Here is a 17,066-nt window from a genome sequence, read left to right on the forward strand (position 1 = left end):
CGATCACCATCTGACCATCACAGAGCCTCCGATCACCATCTGACCATCACAGGGCCTCCGATCACCATCTGACCATCACAGGGCCTCCGATCACCATCTGACCATCACAGGGCCTCCGATCACCATCTGATCATCAGAGAGCCTCCGATCACCATCTGACCATCACAGAGCCTCCGATCACCATCTGACCATCACAGAGCCTCCGATCACCATCTGACCATCACAGAGCCTCCGATCACCATCTGACCATCACAGAGCCTCCGATCACCATCTGATTGAATTGCTGCCGCTGATTCAGAGATCAGCTATGATTACCGATTATCAAGGAATTGTGTTTAATTTTACCGGCCGGTACGGGTATAAACTACAGGCTACTGTTGTTCTGTTTGTGATGGTTTTACCGGCCGGTACGGGTATAGGCTACAGGCCGCTGTTGTTCTGTTTGTGATGGTTTTACCGGCCGGTACTGGTATAAACTACAGGCTGCTGTTGTTCTGTTTGTGATGGTTTTACCGGCCGGTACGGGTATAAACTACAGGCTGCTCTTGTTCTGTTTGTGATGGTTTTACCGGCCGGTACGGGTATAAACTACAGGCTGCTGTTGTTCTGTTTGTGATGGTTTTACCGGCCGGTACGGGTATAGGCTACAGGCTACTGTTGTTCTGTTTGTGATGGTTTTACCGGCCGGTACGGGTATAAACTACAGGCTGCTGTTGTTCTGTTTGTGATGGTTTTACCGGCCGGTACGGGTATAAACTACAGGCTGCTGTTGTTCTGTTTGTGATGGTTTTACCGGCCATCATTGATCAACAATCATTATCAAAATACGTAAATGAATGAATAACTAGAACAAAACGCACAAAATAACAAAATCTCTCAACGTTAGCACAAAATAACCAACTCTTTCTCTCTTTCTCAATTAACTTGTTCTCCCTCTTTATTTTCCCAGTGTTCTAGTTATTTTTTCGACGCCTGATGATGATCTGTAGAGATTCTCCAAAACGTCGTGTATTTTGATTTAATTCTTTTAATCTAAAGTGGGTTTTAATCTTATTGATTTCTCATGAAAATCGAAATTGAAAATTGATTATCCGCTTACTGAGATTGATCAAGAACATACAGATACACGAGTTTGTATTTTCAACCCCAGAATTTGTGTATGCATGTATAAACTTGTATAATATCAATGATGCGTCGAGTCCCACAATCAAAAACCAAAAACATGAAATATCGACGGTTTTTTATTATGGGATTTTATTTTGTATGACATGTAAAGAACCCGGTTCTACTGTTCTATGTATGTATAAACTTGTATATTATTGTAAATTGACTTATTTTTAATGATGCGTCAAGTCCCACAATCAAAAACCAAAAAGTTGAAATTATTTCAACTGAGAATTTTTTATTATGGGACTTTATTCTGTATTGAATTGTTTTTTTGTTTTATTTGAAATAAATATCTATTTTTCTGTGTTGTTCTAGTTATGATTACAGACGCCAGCAGTTTCACAGACTCTGCTGCGTCACATCCAACCCGTTCAGTTTTACACTCACATAATTCAACGTGTTTTCTATTGAAGAAAAAAGTTGAAATTTGATTAATTAAATGTTTGTGAAACTGATTCAGGGACCAGTTGCACAGTCCTCACTTAAGAACTGTCTTAAGATTTATTTAAGATTGGTTATAGAACCAAGACCTAGTCTTAGGCTGGTCTTAACCTTATAACGCCATGCAACTCGTCCCAGGGATTAAATACTGTAAGTCTATGAAACTGCAGCATCTGAAACTGATTGAAACCCTCGCATCATAAACCGAATCCTACCCAGGGTTCAGCGCACAAATGATTGACTTTGTAAAAACTCTCCCGCACCCGTTCTTGCCCTGGTATGCGAGGGTTTTAATGATTCTTGCCCTGGTATGCGAGGGTTTTAATGATTCTTGCCCTGGTATGCGAGGGTTTTAATGATTCTTGCCCTGGTATGCGAGGGTTTTAATGATTCTTGCCCTGGTATGCGAGGGTTTTAATGATTCTTGCCCTGGTATGCGAGGGTTTTAATGATTCTTGCCCTGGTATGCGAGGGTTTTAATCATTCTTGCCCTGCGGAATGCGAGGGTTAATAATCTGAGTCCAGTTCCACAGTTCTGAGTTAAGATTTAACTCTGAGTTAACTAATTGAAAATGAACTAACTTTAACTCAGAGTTAACACTAACTCACAACTATGGAACTGGGTCCTGTTTAATAAACGTAGTAACCCTAGTGTTGGCCTGGTTAATAAACGCAGAAACCCTAGTGTTGGCCTGGTGAATAAACGCAGTAACCCTAGTGTTGGCCTGGTTAATAAACGCAGAAATCCTAGTGTTGGCCTGTTTAATAAACGCAGTAACCCTAGTGTTGGCCTAGTGATAAACGCAGTAATCCTAGTGTTGGCCTGTTTAATAAACGCAGTAACCCTAGTGTTGGCCTAGTGATAAACGCAGTTATCCTAGTGTTGGCCTGGTGAATAAACGCAGAAACCCTAGTGTTGGCCTGGTGAATAAACGCAGAAACCCTAGTGTTGGCCTGTTTAATAAACGCAGTTATCCTAGTGTTGGCCTGTTTAATAAACGTAGAAATCCTAGTGTTGGCCTGTTTAATAAACGTAGAAACCCTAGTGTTGGCCTAGTGATAAACGCAGTAACCCTAGTATTGGCCTAATGAATGGATGCAGTCACCCTAGACTTGTCGCCTGACCAATTCTGTGCCACCCGCATTCACAGTCAGGAATACCTGAGACCGGCAACCAGTCTACAGTCACCCTTTATATCTCCAGTCCTCATTTCTTGGAATTGTTAATGACCCGTCCATGCTGCTGTCTCGCTTTGCGTGAGGTAAGGATCTTGCTTATCAATGGATCGATGACGATTAACGGAATATTGGAGATGATTATCATGCCATAAAACGAGACCATTGAAGAGAGACCCCGGGTTCTATTTCGCGGTAAAATAAGTGTTTAATTGAACTGTCCCTGTCACGTATAACAGAGTATAGAAAGCATGCGCCAGTAGCTGATTTTTACACTGGTCTACTTCCCGATAATTGACTATATTAGACTCATTTTGTAATACATTTTGTAATTCACATTGAAATGCATAATAAATACATTAATATGCTTCAAATTAAAATTCATAATACACATCTGATGAATATGCAGAATATAAAAAGATTAATCGCCTGATTGTTTCAGTAGGGACTGACGCCGATCGGATGCCGGGACCACGGCGATTTTCCGAGGAGTTACCGGGCCAATCGTGGCCGTGATGAGGTTGGGGCTCAGAACGACTGATTCTCCGGTAAGTAATTTTTCATTATTCTATATTTGTAAACCTGTTGCCATCTCCGGGAATATCCCGATTCAAATTGACTCGGATTAAGTTGTTTCAGTTGTGTTTTAAAGCGCGGAATCCGGCCCGCAAATCGGTAAATAGTTTGTCTAGTACGGCCGTTCGAAGACTCTGGGAAGCGAGTATCATGTTAGTTCGCATTTTACCCGCTATTGTCTAACATAGGGGCAGCACTAGACGGTCGATACGTGGCTCGCTATTGTTTTAACGAGTTAATTAATTAAATTCTTGTTTGAACAATGACTTAGAAACCTTTTTTGTATTTCGGTTAAAGAGTACACGCGTTGTGGTCCTCTAAATTTTGACGTTTTCTTGTGAAAATGATCATCCTCACCATGGGTCCAAAAATTAACTTAAAACTAAAGTTTAATTTAAGTAAAAATCATATAATTTCATCGTAAAACATTCACATAAACAATTAATAATTTATTATCACTATCAAATAGGAGTTAGGAATATTTACAAACATGTGATGATCAGAAATGAGTAAGGGTTACATTTAGGAAGAGTTATTACATCATCAGTACGAAGTGTTTACTGTTAGTATCAGTAACGTATATTACAGTTCTGGATGTTGATGAGGAGGAGGCAGTTTATCTCGATCTGCCAGTTTCATCAATTCCAAATAAAAATTCATCGTTTCCTCGAAATTCTCGATCGACATGCGTTCGTTTTTACCATGGAAACGATTCTCATCGCCGCGGTACAAATAGGTCGGAGTGAACCGATAGATATTACTGGTGAATTCCATGAAGTGTTCAGAATCTGTGTTTCCTACCAGTATTCCTGTAAACAGATTTCAAAAGCCTCAAGAAGTGAATTGTGAGTCAGTCAGTGAAGTTATAACCCCTTCAAACAAACCTGGAATAACGAAGACATTTTTCTTGTGGAATATTTGATGGATGCTGCTTTTAACAGTTTGAAAACCGAATGATTGTTCATCACACGGTGAAACAGGAAACGGTCCGCGACTCCAGTCGGACATCTTTTCTATCTTCACGCGTTCATCATTTATTATTGATTTATCGAATTCTAAAACCTGTAAAAAAACAGACAGCAAAATTAAACAGGTTTTTTGTGAAACTGGGCGGAGACTGGCGACATATTCTGTAGTTTCACCTCTTCAAGTGTCTGTGAAGGATGAACTCTATGATTCACTATAGCAGACGCCTTCGATGCTAAAACATTCACCTGAAAAAACATGCGTCACATTTCATCATCGACAGGAAACTCGTTCGTAATATTTAAAATCTAAAGTGAAGATGGTTACTTTAGTTCCCGCGTGAAACATTGTTACTGCCGTTGTGGTTCTTATCTGTGCATTACCCGCTTGGATACCTGACATTTTCCTGAAAATTTGTACAATAGATCCGTCAGTCTGAATACCAGACGTTGTTTTTGTCCCCTACAACTACTAGAGTTAACAGCAGTCCGAGCTGTTACTGACACTCACCAGGACAATAATGGTTTAAACAGCCATAGATTAGACATAACAACAGCACCGAGAAAATTCATCTGTAAAAATAACCGTGACAACAGTTTGAGACAATGAGTGAGACATGTGGGGAGTGAATCTATTTATAGAGAACCTGTGAAGCAAGACTTTCAAACGTCTGTTTCTCAACGCTGAAACCAATTCTACTCGGATGTGGGTTCGATTCTAATCTATTAATATATGAAATGATATTAGAGACTGAATAGAGAATATAATTAGAGGTGTTTTTAGATTTGAACGGTGACCTGTTGATAGCAGCCGCTAATATTCCAATACCAGTTTCACGAGGAGGCATCGACGAGTGACCTCCGGCAGTTGTTACCGATAGATTTAAAGTGAGCATACCCTTCTCTGTAACTCCAACACTAAACAACAATAAACTCATTTCATACAACGTTTATAACAGGACTAGTCGACTGACTGCATGCTTGCTATAGACTGGATACTTACATCGCAACAGGGCGTTTAATACCAGGCATTATTCCATCTGTTACCATCATTCCTTCATCCAGTAAAAATTCTAGTTTGACGCCTTGTGATTTAAACAGTCGTGCAATATTAGCAGCTCCGTGATGACCTCCGACCTGATATATCAAACAAACTCACGTTATCTCACAGACCTCTGCGGGCTCGTCCATCACAGGGTCAATTAACATAGAACTGTGAAACTGGGTCTTAAACAGTGGAACTGGATCCAGAACTGTGGAACTGGACCCTGAACTGTGGAACTGGACCCTGAACTGTGGAACTGGACCCTGAACTGTAGAACTGGATCCAGAACAGTGGAACTAGATCCAGAACTGTGGAACTGGATCCTGAACTGTAGAACTGGACCCTGAACGGTAGAACTGGATCCAGAACAGTCGAACTGGATCCAGAACTGTGGAACCGGATCCAGAACTGTGGAACTGGATCCAGAACTGTGGAACTGGATCCTGAACTGTGGAACTGAGTCCAGAACTGTGGAACTGGACCCTGAACGGTAGAACTGGATCCAGAACAGTCGAACTGGATCCAGAACTGTAGAACTGGATCCAGAACTGTAGAACTGGATCCAGAACAGTGGAACTGGATCCAGAACTGTGGAACTAGATCCAGAACAGTGGAACTGGATCCAGAACTGTGGAACTGGACCCTGAACTGTAGAACTGGATCCTTGATATTTATTGGCAAATATATGACTATAGAAATGTAGAATATACATGTATATAGAATTGTGTGAGATACCTCTTCATCGTGTCCAAAACCGATATAAAAACTTCTAACAGGTAAATCACCATTTATCAAACGATGTTCAAGAGCTTCGAGAACCCCCTGAAAATATAAACATCATTATTCACAAAACTGCAAGTTCAGCAAACAGGATGAACTCAGATATTTACTTACAATGACAGTATTTTTATTGTCGATAGTTCCACGGCCGTAGATAAACTCATTGTTAACTATTTTGCCTTCGAAAGCGGGTTCATTCCACTCATCGCTCTGAGCCGGCACGACATCCAGGTGTCCGTACAACATATACGGCTTCAAACGTTGATTACTACCAGTTACTTTATATAGTAAACTATAATTGTGTATGACCTGCCACTCAACAATCTGAGAACTGTGAATAGTCGGGTAACCTGAAACATACAGTTCAAACTATCCATCTAATTCACTTTTTAATTCCAGAAAAGCAGTTTGGTACTAGAAAGGGGGGGGGGGGTTATTCATAACAGATCATGAAAGTAAACCACAGTTAACTGGGACGAGGGCCCGAGTCTAAACGGATGCCCTTCCATCCTCACACTCATTCACAGGCTACATTCATAACGGCTTGTACTTTTTCGAATCTACAAGTGACTCCACACAATTTCACACGTACTTTTTTCAATAAATTTAATGAATTTAAGAATTTCTTCTTTCTCCTGTCGAGTTGTTGTCCACGAGATCGTCTTGAATTTCAAAGCTTCAGAGAAATGATGGATTTTTGTTCGATCGGCTTCGATTTCTAAAGGTTTATCTCTGATTGATGATGTCACAATATTCGGTTTAGAAATAATAGAAATCGTTCTCGAGATTATAATAAATAATATCACAAACGCAATGAGACATGACACTAATGTTAAACGCCGCAAAAATGACGAAGAAATGTTGATAAATTTTGCCATTATGACAGTTGACGGCCCGCAATAACAACTACGGACCAGGAGGTGGCGCCCTCTCAACCTGACAATTAAAATCCAAATTTCCTTTATTTTTCCTCGAAAATCAAATCAATTTCATATTTATTCATTAAATATATGACATGTACAAATATGGATAAAAAGAAAGAAGAACTAGAAATTCGCCAATGCATTAGGATGAAGAATCGGATTTTCAAAAGACGCGCTTTCCATGCCAAAAACTTGACAAAATACTTTGGAAAATATATTCATCGGGAAGGCCGGCGGTGCGCCGCGGGGGGGGGGGGGGGCGGCGTGAAGCGTTCTACTGTCATCTGTGGTAGTTCTTATTCCAAAGACGTAAAAAAGCTTAAGATTACTTAGTAATAGTAGATGATATGCTGGATTACTTGAGAGAGTACCGGCACCTGTGAGCCACGCCCGGATCCGGGACGAACCTGGAGCCGCCTCGGCCTCGTGGGCTAATTAGAAACTTTACTGAGTACGCCTATACAAATTTATGATAAATGATAATGTAAAATTGTGCGAGTTGCCAGATTTTTTAGAATTAGACTCAATTTCATGTAACTATTATTGAAATCATAATTTCGTATCACCCTGTCGATTTCAGTAGGAAAATAAAGAAATATGTTTTATGAGATTGTGCTTGCGTTATTTCAAGTATTAATGTAGTAATTGTACCGCTCCACTGAGTAGACTGTGTCTGTGTAATTGTTCTATTAGCTAATACTTGCCCGAGCAGTTACAGTTAGACCGAGTCAATCAGCACAATTACCCGATACTATAAACAAAATCGTTTTTAACAAGTTCATTCATAGTAACTAGACTCAACCAATCAGATCTCTCCGTCTACCCTGCCACTAGGGGGCAGGCGCTGTTATAGAGTTTCGATTCTTGTATCGTGAATAAACACAATATTTTCTGGGATAATTTATTCGCTGATTTTAGGTAAGTCATGATTCCGCTTCGTACCAGGTACCAGTAACATCAAATAACGGTAAGCTGTAAATATTCTGAAGTCTCTACTTCGAGAATCAATACAGGGTCTAAACAACTCTTAAATAAAAACTGATTTTACTGACTTTTAATTCTACTGAATTATATTCAGATACAATAATTCAAAAGAAACAGGTTTTAAAATCTCTCCAATCAACGACTCGTCGAGTTCAAGTGTTGTAAGTGATCACTATTAGTCTCCTATATATCTGTTTATATCTGTGCGGCACGGTATGGATAGCGCTGTATTATATATGTATGTATAGTTGATAAATAAGTTTAGAAATGCAAGAGGAAGGCGCTCACTCGCTCGCGCTCTCTCTCTCTCTGGCTCTCACATGAAGTAAAAATAGTAATGTAGATCTACAATGTAGTAACGGGTAGCGGGGTAAGCTGGTAAGCTTATGCATCACCTCGGGTTTGAGGTAAGAGAAAACAAAGTTTGCTTCTAAAACTTTTAGGGAAGAAATAAGAGTGAAATTTGGTAAATTAGGCCTATAGAATAGAAATCCATGATGGATTATAATATCAACTGTTAAATATATAGCCATGGTTACGATTTTGAGTATATTTCAAAAGTTCCATAGAATATTTGGTTGAAATATCGTTCAACTCAGATTTGATATTCGAATAGGTCCAAAGGAAGATAGGGGCCGTGCCCGTGAGGGGGGCGTTAAAAATCCGTACAAAAGAGTTACAGGGGGAGGGAGGGTTGAGCTCAAAGCGTACATACTTTTCTAAAATACGTTTTATCCTGAAGGTTTTTTTTCGGTTAAAACTTATTTGTGAAACGTGGTCTTTGCAGATAAAATGGCGGATGATGATCAGATAGTGAATTTTCGACCAATGGTAATCATTGAATTCTCGTCGACTGTTAATGAGGATACGGTACAGTGGCTCGTTAATAGAATTACATCTCCAAAAACTGAGGATGGAGCAGAATTACTGGCTCGAATACAGAGAAATACTGATGAGTCTAATAGCTCTGTGAGTATATACAAGATTAGTACAGGGATCAGTTGTAAAGGCTTGACTTGGATTTAAGACCATTTTAAGACCTTCTAGGGAAAAATTTAAAACAGTCTTCAGACCAGATTTCGGACCAATTTTGGACCAAGTCACAACTGCGTAATTGGGCCCTGGTTTCACTTATGCCTGAATGTTAACACTACGTACATTATAGAGACCCCTATTTGAAAAAATGTTCAACTCTAAAATCGAATTAATTACATCGTAAATCAAGTTTTATCTTAAATCGATTAATGTTCCACCATGTTCCACTTATATTCCACCATGTTCCACTTATCAAACCGATATTGATACTGTAATGTTTAATAGGGAGACGGGACGATATTACAGATCGGTGCTACGACAGATCAGCTGATCGATGCTACAGAACTAACAGGCATCAGAAAACGAACTAAATATGGAACAATCAAAGAGTTCCGAATGGATGACGTAGATGATTTTGAGAATACAGGTTTAAACTTAACCCTATATACAGTGAAAATTAGATTCGACGATTCGTATAAATTTTGAACGAATTTATTTGATATTTCAGAAGATCTTGATGCATTTTTGATGCCTTCGGAAAAACAGCGTTTAATCCGTGGTAGTTTAGATAATCTGAGAGCCTTAGCTTCTGAGTGTAGAATAGTAGGTGTCAGTAATGAGATGAGATTATACCCGGGACAACCTATAGGTAAATCATAATAGAATACTGACAGTCTAAAAACAAAACACGATTTATATATTTGTAATTTAATTGCAGTTAAAAGAATGATGAAAGAGAAATTGATCGTTCAAATGTTTCCGCTTCATGATCGACCAGATTTAAAACGACTCGAGTTTGAGTGGTACGCGGCTGCCTTCTGGAAAACTGAACCTATCGGTAAGAGAGAGAGAGACCACGTGACGCATCTTCATTCTTGATCAATACATTGTATTATTCAAAGGCTGTTCTTACTTTTAAAAATATAGATATTAATGATTTTTGACTGATTTCACTGCGAAAACCAACCCTACAAAAGCCAGGATTTGAACCCGGACCTCTCCCTCCCTTGCCAGTCCTCTGTCCTAACCAACAGACCACTGAGTGACTGACTCAGTTCAATGGTCAGTGGTTACTGTTTTATCATTAGAATAGAATTATTAGAATAATTATTGGAATAATTATCTGGTTTTTCCGATTCTACTCTATTAATTACTTTCGCAACCAGAATATCCTTACATTTTATGGAATGTATTCAGTTAGGGAATAACTGAAAATTTCCTCCCTGCTTTCTGGTGTAAGCAAACTGTTACGAATTTTGCCGCACAAAATTCCTAAAGGTGCGTTTTATCCATTCGAGATTGATGTCGTTTATGAATCAATGGGTTTAAAATTTGAATCGCTTCTTTTCTGAATTTATCATTTGTTGCGCAATACACGATAAAATTTACTGACGAATCGATGATAGAAAATCCTAACGATATTTGTCTCAAGCCTGGAACGTTAGGGATACCACGTCGTCCGAAACCCATTAAACGGTCGATAAAACCAAACCCTTCACAAATAATAAACAATAAAACTACAGATAAAACCATCCTTAAAACCCTCATTTCCCTTCTGGACGATTCATCAGTTACACCGAGCTGTGAACGTCGAGTAACCCGACGATAAAATGTCACCGAAATAAGAATTATATTGATGAAAATCAAAATACAAATTGGGAAAATAGCAGTTAGATACAGAAATAGAGATTTCTGTGATATCTCCACTCGCCAGTTGCTCAGCCATTTATGAAGCGAAATAAAAGCATATTTTCTAGCACGCATCATGATATACGGCCAATGTGGGGAACATTTCATGAATCCCAATTGACTATTGGGTATAAATTGAATAAAATGACCACAAAAACTCAACAGTGAAATAAACGCCATCGCCCAAACTGATATCAACTTCTTGGGAAATTTACGAGATTTTATAGGAAACAATACGACGATTAACCGCTCTATACTGAGCAGTACAGTGCACCAGTTACGTGTCATCTGAAACATGTAGAAAAACGGCTTGGCGAATGTGATAAAAATCCAACCGAAATACCAATCGTTCTTGCGAAACAAAATATCACCCAAAACGGCGTAAATGTACGCAGTTCTCAGCGGATACAGAATGAATGTAGCGATCATAAACAAAAGATCGTTTAAAGCGAGAATTTTGATGAGAAAATAAACATCAGATTTGAATCGTTTTAGAACAAACAACGTGAATGCGTTGAATGTTATACCCAGTACTGACCCCGGTAGATACCAGCCTAGATAGGTAAAAACGGTGAATTTGTAAAACCATTTAATAGGACGAGTTTGAAGTCTCTGACACAGGTTGAGTCGAGGTGTCGTCAATGTAACACTTGTACTGGTAATGTTGTAATCAAACATCTCACAATCTCTGTAGAAACGGTTCAACTATTCGATTTTCCTATTGTGTTAAATTTGAATGAATTCATCAGTAAAACTTTCAGTGAATGAGACGTAAATTAAATCTAGAAATATTCTCTTCGTGTTAATATAAACTGCTTCCATTCACTACTGATGAAATAAGTTGCGGAACGTGTGCATAAATTCAACTACATTCATATATTTATAAAGGAGAGGTTTTCAATGATCACGATTGGTAGAACACAATATCCGTGTTGACGCGATGTAGAGAGAATCCCACAATTATAACGAAAAAGTCCGAAAATGAAACTTCGAGATAGTAGTTTATTTCAACGTTTCGACTATATCCTAATAGTCATCTTCAGTTTTCAATGGATTTATTTTGCCAGAGAATTTCATATTTTCCAAATGAAAAACTGTTGATTTGAGGTTCTCTAAAAGTTTCTACGTCACAAAAAACAGTGATCGAATTTTATTTTCCGTGTTTTTGTGTTATTTCTCAAGGTTATAATATAATAATGAAATATAACATATCGGGTTTATCTCTACTAGGAATAAAACTATATTCTAGTCACTGTCGCTGTTTCATCGTGAAATTCTCGTGTACAGAACTGAGCCCCACACAGCAGTCATCACAATAACATGGAGACCTTTTGTCGTACAGGCCACAAACTGGTTTGTACCAGAACAATCCAAAACTGACCTATTTGGTCAATCTATAGATTGCGCATGAGTGGTCTGTGTAAGGATTATTCCGGCTCGTATTGAGTATGATCTACCAGAGACCAGGGTCGCATAAAGTGATATTAGAATATCACAGAGGTGCCACGACCATAGTTTTGTTCCCATGTTTTAGCTGAAAATGCTGTCGGATTTTTTGGCGAACTATATATATATATATAGGTAATACTAAATCAACTGCACATTTATCTGCAGGGCAAATATACTATAGAATCATCACATGTATATAAACATGTAATGTTTTGTAGTTTGACACAATTCACTATGATGAACACAGGATTGAATCCAGTTAAAAATTAGAAAATAGATAATGATTCTTAAATTCACTAAAAACTGTTTATATACATGTGATTCTATAGTATATTTGCCCTGCAGATAATTGTGCAGTTGATTTAGTATTTCACTAATACACAGAACAGGCGTTTAGGGTGTTTTCAGGGAACGGGCGAATTTCCAATGTTATATAATGTGTGTTTGATGTTGTTGTATTTTGTAGAGAAAGTCCACCGTTATCTGGGCCAAACAGTCGCTATGTATTTCGCGTTTTTACACCACTACACGATGGCTCTGATGCCTCCAGCTCTCATCGCTTTCCTCTACATCCTGTTTAACATCGATACAGTTTATAATCAGGCTTTCTTCTCCGTGTTCAACATGATCTGGGTGACTTTATTCCTTGAGAAATGGAAGCGGAAGAGTTCCGAGTACGCCTATAGGTGGGGTACCATCAATATGATAGAATGGGAGCAACCTCGGGCCGAGTACCACGGCGAAATGGGAGTCAATGACGTCACTGGCGAAAAGGAACCGATCTATTCGACAACTAAACGGACGTTTAGATTCTACTGCGTCTCACTTCCGGTGATATGTATCTGTTTGACTGCGGCTGTCGTCGTGTTTTTAATCTATGATTATTTCTATGTAATGTTAAGAGTGATTAGTGAACAGAGTAAGGATGATCTCGTCTGGTGTACGATTATGCCGCTATTGCCGTCAGCTATCTACGGTTTCGCTATAGCTCTGATGAATCAGGCTTATAGACCTATTGCGGTAACACTCAATGACTGGGGTAAGATCGCAAATACATTGAACCAAAAATAACTATACCATTCACCAGATCTAGAGAAAACTGTCCTCATTTCCTGGATGTGGCCCCGATATACAGAACCCCCCCTCCCCCCCCCCCGAGCCAGTTAAACTGTCATGACTTTCAAGATTTAAAACCAGTCTAAATAAGACCATCTAAATTCTGTAGCCAATTTAACAAACTTATGGCTAGCTTTAGTCCACAATCAAAAATGTTTAAAAAAGTTAATTTTCTTTCTATTTCAGAAAATTATCGTTTACAATCCTCTTACGACAATCAACTCATTATTAAACTAGTCATGGTACGTATTTCCGTTTCCGGTCGCCATTTTGTTGGTGCATGTATTTCATATAAATCAACTTCCGTCGATAAAATAAATCTTTATTTTTAAATGAGTATAAAATAGTTTTCGGGATTAAAATCGACTCAATTCAAGTTGTGTATATTGATAAATGTTTTGTTACAGTTTGATTCTGTGAATAGCTTTGTATCATTATTCCATATCGCATTCATTAAACAAGATCTTAATCAGCTTAGAACGGTAGGTGGCGCTCTACGAGTTCTAGTTTTCAAAATGAGGGTCTAAATGTGTCCAAAAGAGGGCGTTAGTAAATTAAACGTTAATTATCACTTACAGACTTTGGCCGCTTTACTGATCACTTACCAGATTCTGGGTCAGATACAGGAAGTCGTCATACCTTACATACAACAGCGCCTTCAGAGTAAACTCATCGATAAGATGACGACAGTTCGTGAACCGGACCGTGAAGGGTTAGCTCGACTGAAAAAACTGTGCGACTATCGACAATGGTTGGATATCGGGAAGGGTTTTATCACTGATGAAGAGGAGGATGGAAAACAGATCGACCTCGAGCGACACCTACCGTGTTCACAGGTACTAAATATCATAAATTCGTATTCAAATACTTCTCTGGCTCCTAGATTCAGCTGATCAGTTTGTGAGTTAAGATTAGCGATTCATTTCCGCATTGATCTCTTCTCGTCTGACGCAGTCGTTTTCTAGCGGAATAGTTCTGATAGAAGCGACCGATAGACATCTCAACCAGAACACGTCCATACAGAAACCTGCTCGACTCAGAAATCAAACCTGAAACTTGCGTCTATTTTTTCCACATATTTCCAACATGTGAATATTAATAAACTGATTGATTGTTGATATTGTAGGGAGTAATCGAAGACTACACTGAAATGTTTATCCAGTTCGGTTACGTGTTTTTATTCTCATCTGTTTTTCCGCCTGCCGCGATCTGGGCGTTTTTAAACAACATCACAGAAATAAAAACGGACGCCTTCAAATTCTGCCGCACGTTTCAAAGACCGTTTGCAAAACCGACGGCAGGAATCGGAGCTTGGTTGGTAAGACAAACAGTTATACCTGTCATTGGGTGGAGTTCCACCGAGTTAGGGTGGAGTTCCACCGAGTTATGAATTTATCTTTATCACAGTAAGTAATGATGTATATTTTGTCGTATAGATGGCGTTTGAGACGATTGGTATAATAGCTGTGATGACGAACTGCGCTCTGATAGCGCTGTCTCCGTATGTGAAAGAGAATATGGCTCATTACGGTCCTATAAATGTCATATTCATATTCGTAGCCGCTGAGGTGAGAAAACGTGCGCAGGTTTCAGGACCCAGTGTTCAAAATTTTGAAAATAATCTTATTTTCTATGAGTCTTGACTTAGGTTAAAAATAGTCCGAATTCTTTTAACTGGTCTTAAGTTATTAGATTGGCGATAGAATTACAATTACAATTGGTACAACTGGGTCCTGAACTTTTCAAACCCATCAATTAACAATAGTTTGTGGAGTTAATAGAAACCATTCTACACAATGACACATTGTGATAATTGATTGATCACGTTCGCTTTAACAACAATCTCACTATTTATATGAATTCTCTACGTGTTTCAATCGTAAGATTAATTACATATTTCATCAGTTTCCAAGAATATTGTATGTAATCACGTGATGTTGGTTCACGTAGGTTTAAGGGCTATTGAGAGTTTAATTAATTCTTTCGGAAAAGATTTTTTTACTTGAAAAATGTTTTCTATTTCAGCATGTGATTTTATTGACAAAGTTTGTGTTAGCGGTAGCGATACCTGACGTACCGGACTGGGTGCAGACAGCGTTGAAGAGACAACAGTACAATGCCGACCAGTCGTTCAAAAAACTCGTAAATATCAATAATAAATTAATTATACACCTTCATATAAAACATTTATAACGCAGATCAACAGTTCGTGTCGAATTAGATTCGGTTTCTGTTTTTATTCCATATTTTGTTCTTAGATTGTATATAGGTATTAGATTGATAGTTAGATGCCTTTAAGAGTCTCGGCCTGTGCCGGTTACACTCGAAGTGGAATAGTATTTGACTACTTCATAAATATAATAGCGCTCACTATTGAAATAACATTAAGTCAACTATGAGCACTGCCCCCTAGTGTCCGGTTCCACATTGAGATGGAGCCGCCCGTGGTTCTGTGATTCCAAGATGGAGCCGCCCGTGGTTCTGTGATTCCGGGGTTTGTTTCCCCAAATGACGAGTTTATCATTTATTTTCAGACTTCCGTTAATTCTTTGAGACGTCGTTTGACCACAAAACTAAAACAAAAACCACCAAAACATGAAACGACGTTGTAGAAGCTGTTCTGTGATCGGGTTGAATGTGGCTGTGGCAGGTGGGGGGTCACCGGAACTGCTGTTCTGTGATTGGCTCAAGAAAGAGCCATCCACTAAAATAATGTAATAAGTTTGTAGAATAAATATTTATTGAAATACGTTTTAGAATTGAAGTTGAGCGTTTCATAACGAGATTGACTGCAGACGATCTAAACGAGCCCTGGTAAGCGAGGATGTCACAGAGACGCGCCTGATGGACATATCGATTTGAGCCTGTTGAACACGTGACAACACGTGACTGCGGTGTAATCCAGACAATTCACAATAGGACCCCAAAATCCTACCGGAACCCCCATATCTGACCCCTGGTGGCGATTCATTCAACTAATTCTGTCATATGGTTGACGAACTGATGAACTGGCGTGGCGGGGGGTAATGAGGTCACCGAACGTCAGACAGACATGCATTTCCGGTCATCTTAATTAGCGCATCACCTAATTAGCCTCACGTCACCTTAATTACCGCAATGAACGGATATAATCTGTGCCCATGTATAATCAAAACAAACATGTTATGAAATCACGTGATTAGTCGATACCCACTTGATCCGGTTCGGTAAACTTACACAAACACCTTAATGATGCATCCTCGCTCACCAGGGCTTGGTCCACATCGAATCATTCACGTGGAAGGTTCAAGTTAAGCCTGATTACAGTAGGCTCTTGGCTAGTTTCACAAAAAAGGTTAAGGCCCAATTCGACTTAAGATAAACTGAATTAATGAAGAAATCAAATCGATTTAAGAGTTAAACCTTGAAACTGGGCCCTGGAGCCAGTTGCACAATCGTGACTTAAGGTGGTTTTGAACCGTTAAGACTGGTTTTAAGTTGTTAGATTGGCTATAGACCTAAGCTGGTCTTAGACTGGTCTTAAGTCTAAGCCATGACTATGCAACCGGCTCTTGGCTACTCGCCCTACAACATATTCGAAATCTTTATAGAAAAACCTGTTTGGTTAAAGATATTGGCAGCTAGGTGTCGCTGTTATCGATCTATGGTAATATCATTGAACACACTTGTCGCTAAGGAAGTGCTGGTCACTATGGAAGTGCTGGTCGCTATGGAAGTGCT

The 17,066-nt window shown here is 39.0% G+C and overlaps 2 protein-coding genes across 2 annotated transcripts; one reads left to right on the top strand and one right to left on the bottom strand.

Annotated features, from left to right (window-relative positions):
• Window positions 1-3,821: 3,821 nt before the first annotated feature.
• LOC141914466 (N-fatty-acyl-amino acid synthase/hydrolase PM20D1.2-like) lies at window positions 3,822-7,041 on the bottom strand. Its single transcript, XM_074805688.1, has 11 exons — window positions 6,743-7,041; window positions 6,265-6,500; window positions 6,106-6,192; window positions 5,329-5,462; window positions 5,124-5,243; window positions 4,973-5,048; window positions 4,837-4,898; window positions 4,654-4,732; window positions 4,503-4,574; window positions 4,245-4,422; window positions 3,822-4,169 (listed from the first exon to the last, which is right to left on the bottom strand). Exons 1-11 carry the CDS (start codon window positions 7,026-7,028, stop codon window positions 3,943-3,945), a joined length of 1,557 nt encoding a protein of 518 aa, XP_074661789.1. The 5' UTR covers window positions 7,029-7,041; the 3' UTR covers window positions 3,822-3,942.
• A 1,288-nt stretch (window positions 7,042-8,329) lies between these two features.
• LOC141914467 (anoctamin-10-like) lies at window positions 8,330-16,034 on the top strand. Its single transcript, XM_074805689.1, has 13 exons — window positions 8,330-8,464; window positions 8,845-9,026; window positions 9,378-9,519; window positions 9,601-9,741; window positions 9,811-9,930; window positions 12,697-13,269; window positions 13,533-13,588; window positions 13,754-13,828; window positions 13,925-14,182; window positions 14,473-14,664; window positions 14,783-14,914; window positions 15,372-15,488; window positions 15,881-16,034. The coding sequence occupies exons 2-13, from the start codon at window positions 8,850-8,852 to the stop codon at window positions 15,956-15,958; spliced, it is 2,061 nt and encodes a 686-aa protein (XP_074661790.1). The 5' UTR covers window positions 8,330-8,464; window positions 8,845-8,849; the 3' UTR covers window positions 15,959-16,034.
• Window positions 16,035-17,066: the final 1,032 nt, after the last annotated feature.

This window comes from Tubulanus polymorphus, unplaced genomic scaffold, assembly GCF_964204645.1.
Source record: "Tubulanus polymorphus unplaced genomic scaffold, tnTubPoly1.2 scaffold_25, whole genome shotgun sequence".
Taxonomy (NCBI): Eukaryota; Metazoa; Nemertea; class Palaeonemertea; order Tubulaniformes; family Tubulanidae; genus Tubulanus; species Tubulanus polymorphus.

Bases quoted from the DNA above. Each gene is read 5' to 3' on its own strand.
- LOC141914466 (XM_074805688.1), bottom strand. From the start codon at position 7,028: ATGGCAAAATTTATCAACATTTCTTCGTCATTTTTGCGGCGTTTAACA. The intron at 6,501-6,742 runs GTACGTGTGAAA...TGTATGTTTCAG, and splicing joins CATTAAATTTATTGAAAAAA to GTTACCCGACTATTCACAGT. The intron at 5,463-6,105 runs GTATCTCACACA...TTGATATATCAG, and splicing joins GTTTTGGACACGATGAAGAG to GTCGGAGGTCATCACGGAGC.
- LOC141914467 (XM_074805689.1), top strand. From the start codon at position 8,850: ATGGCGGATGATGATCAGATAGTGAATTTTCGACCAATGGTAATCATT. The intron at 9,742-9,810 runs GTAAATCATAAT...ATTTAATTGCAG, and splicing joins ATACCCGGGACAACCTATAG to TTAAAAGAATGATGAAAGAG. The intron at 13,829-13,924 runs GTAGGTGGCGCT...TATCACTTACAG, and splicing joins ATCTTAATCAGCTTAGAACG to ACTTTGGCCGCTTTACTGAT.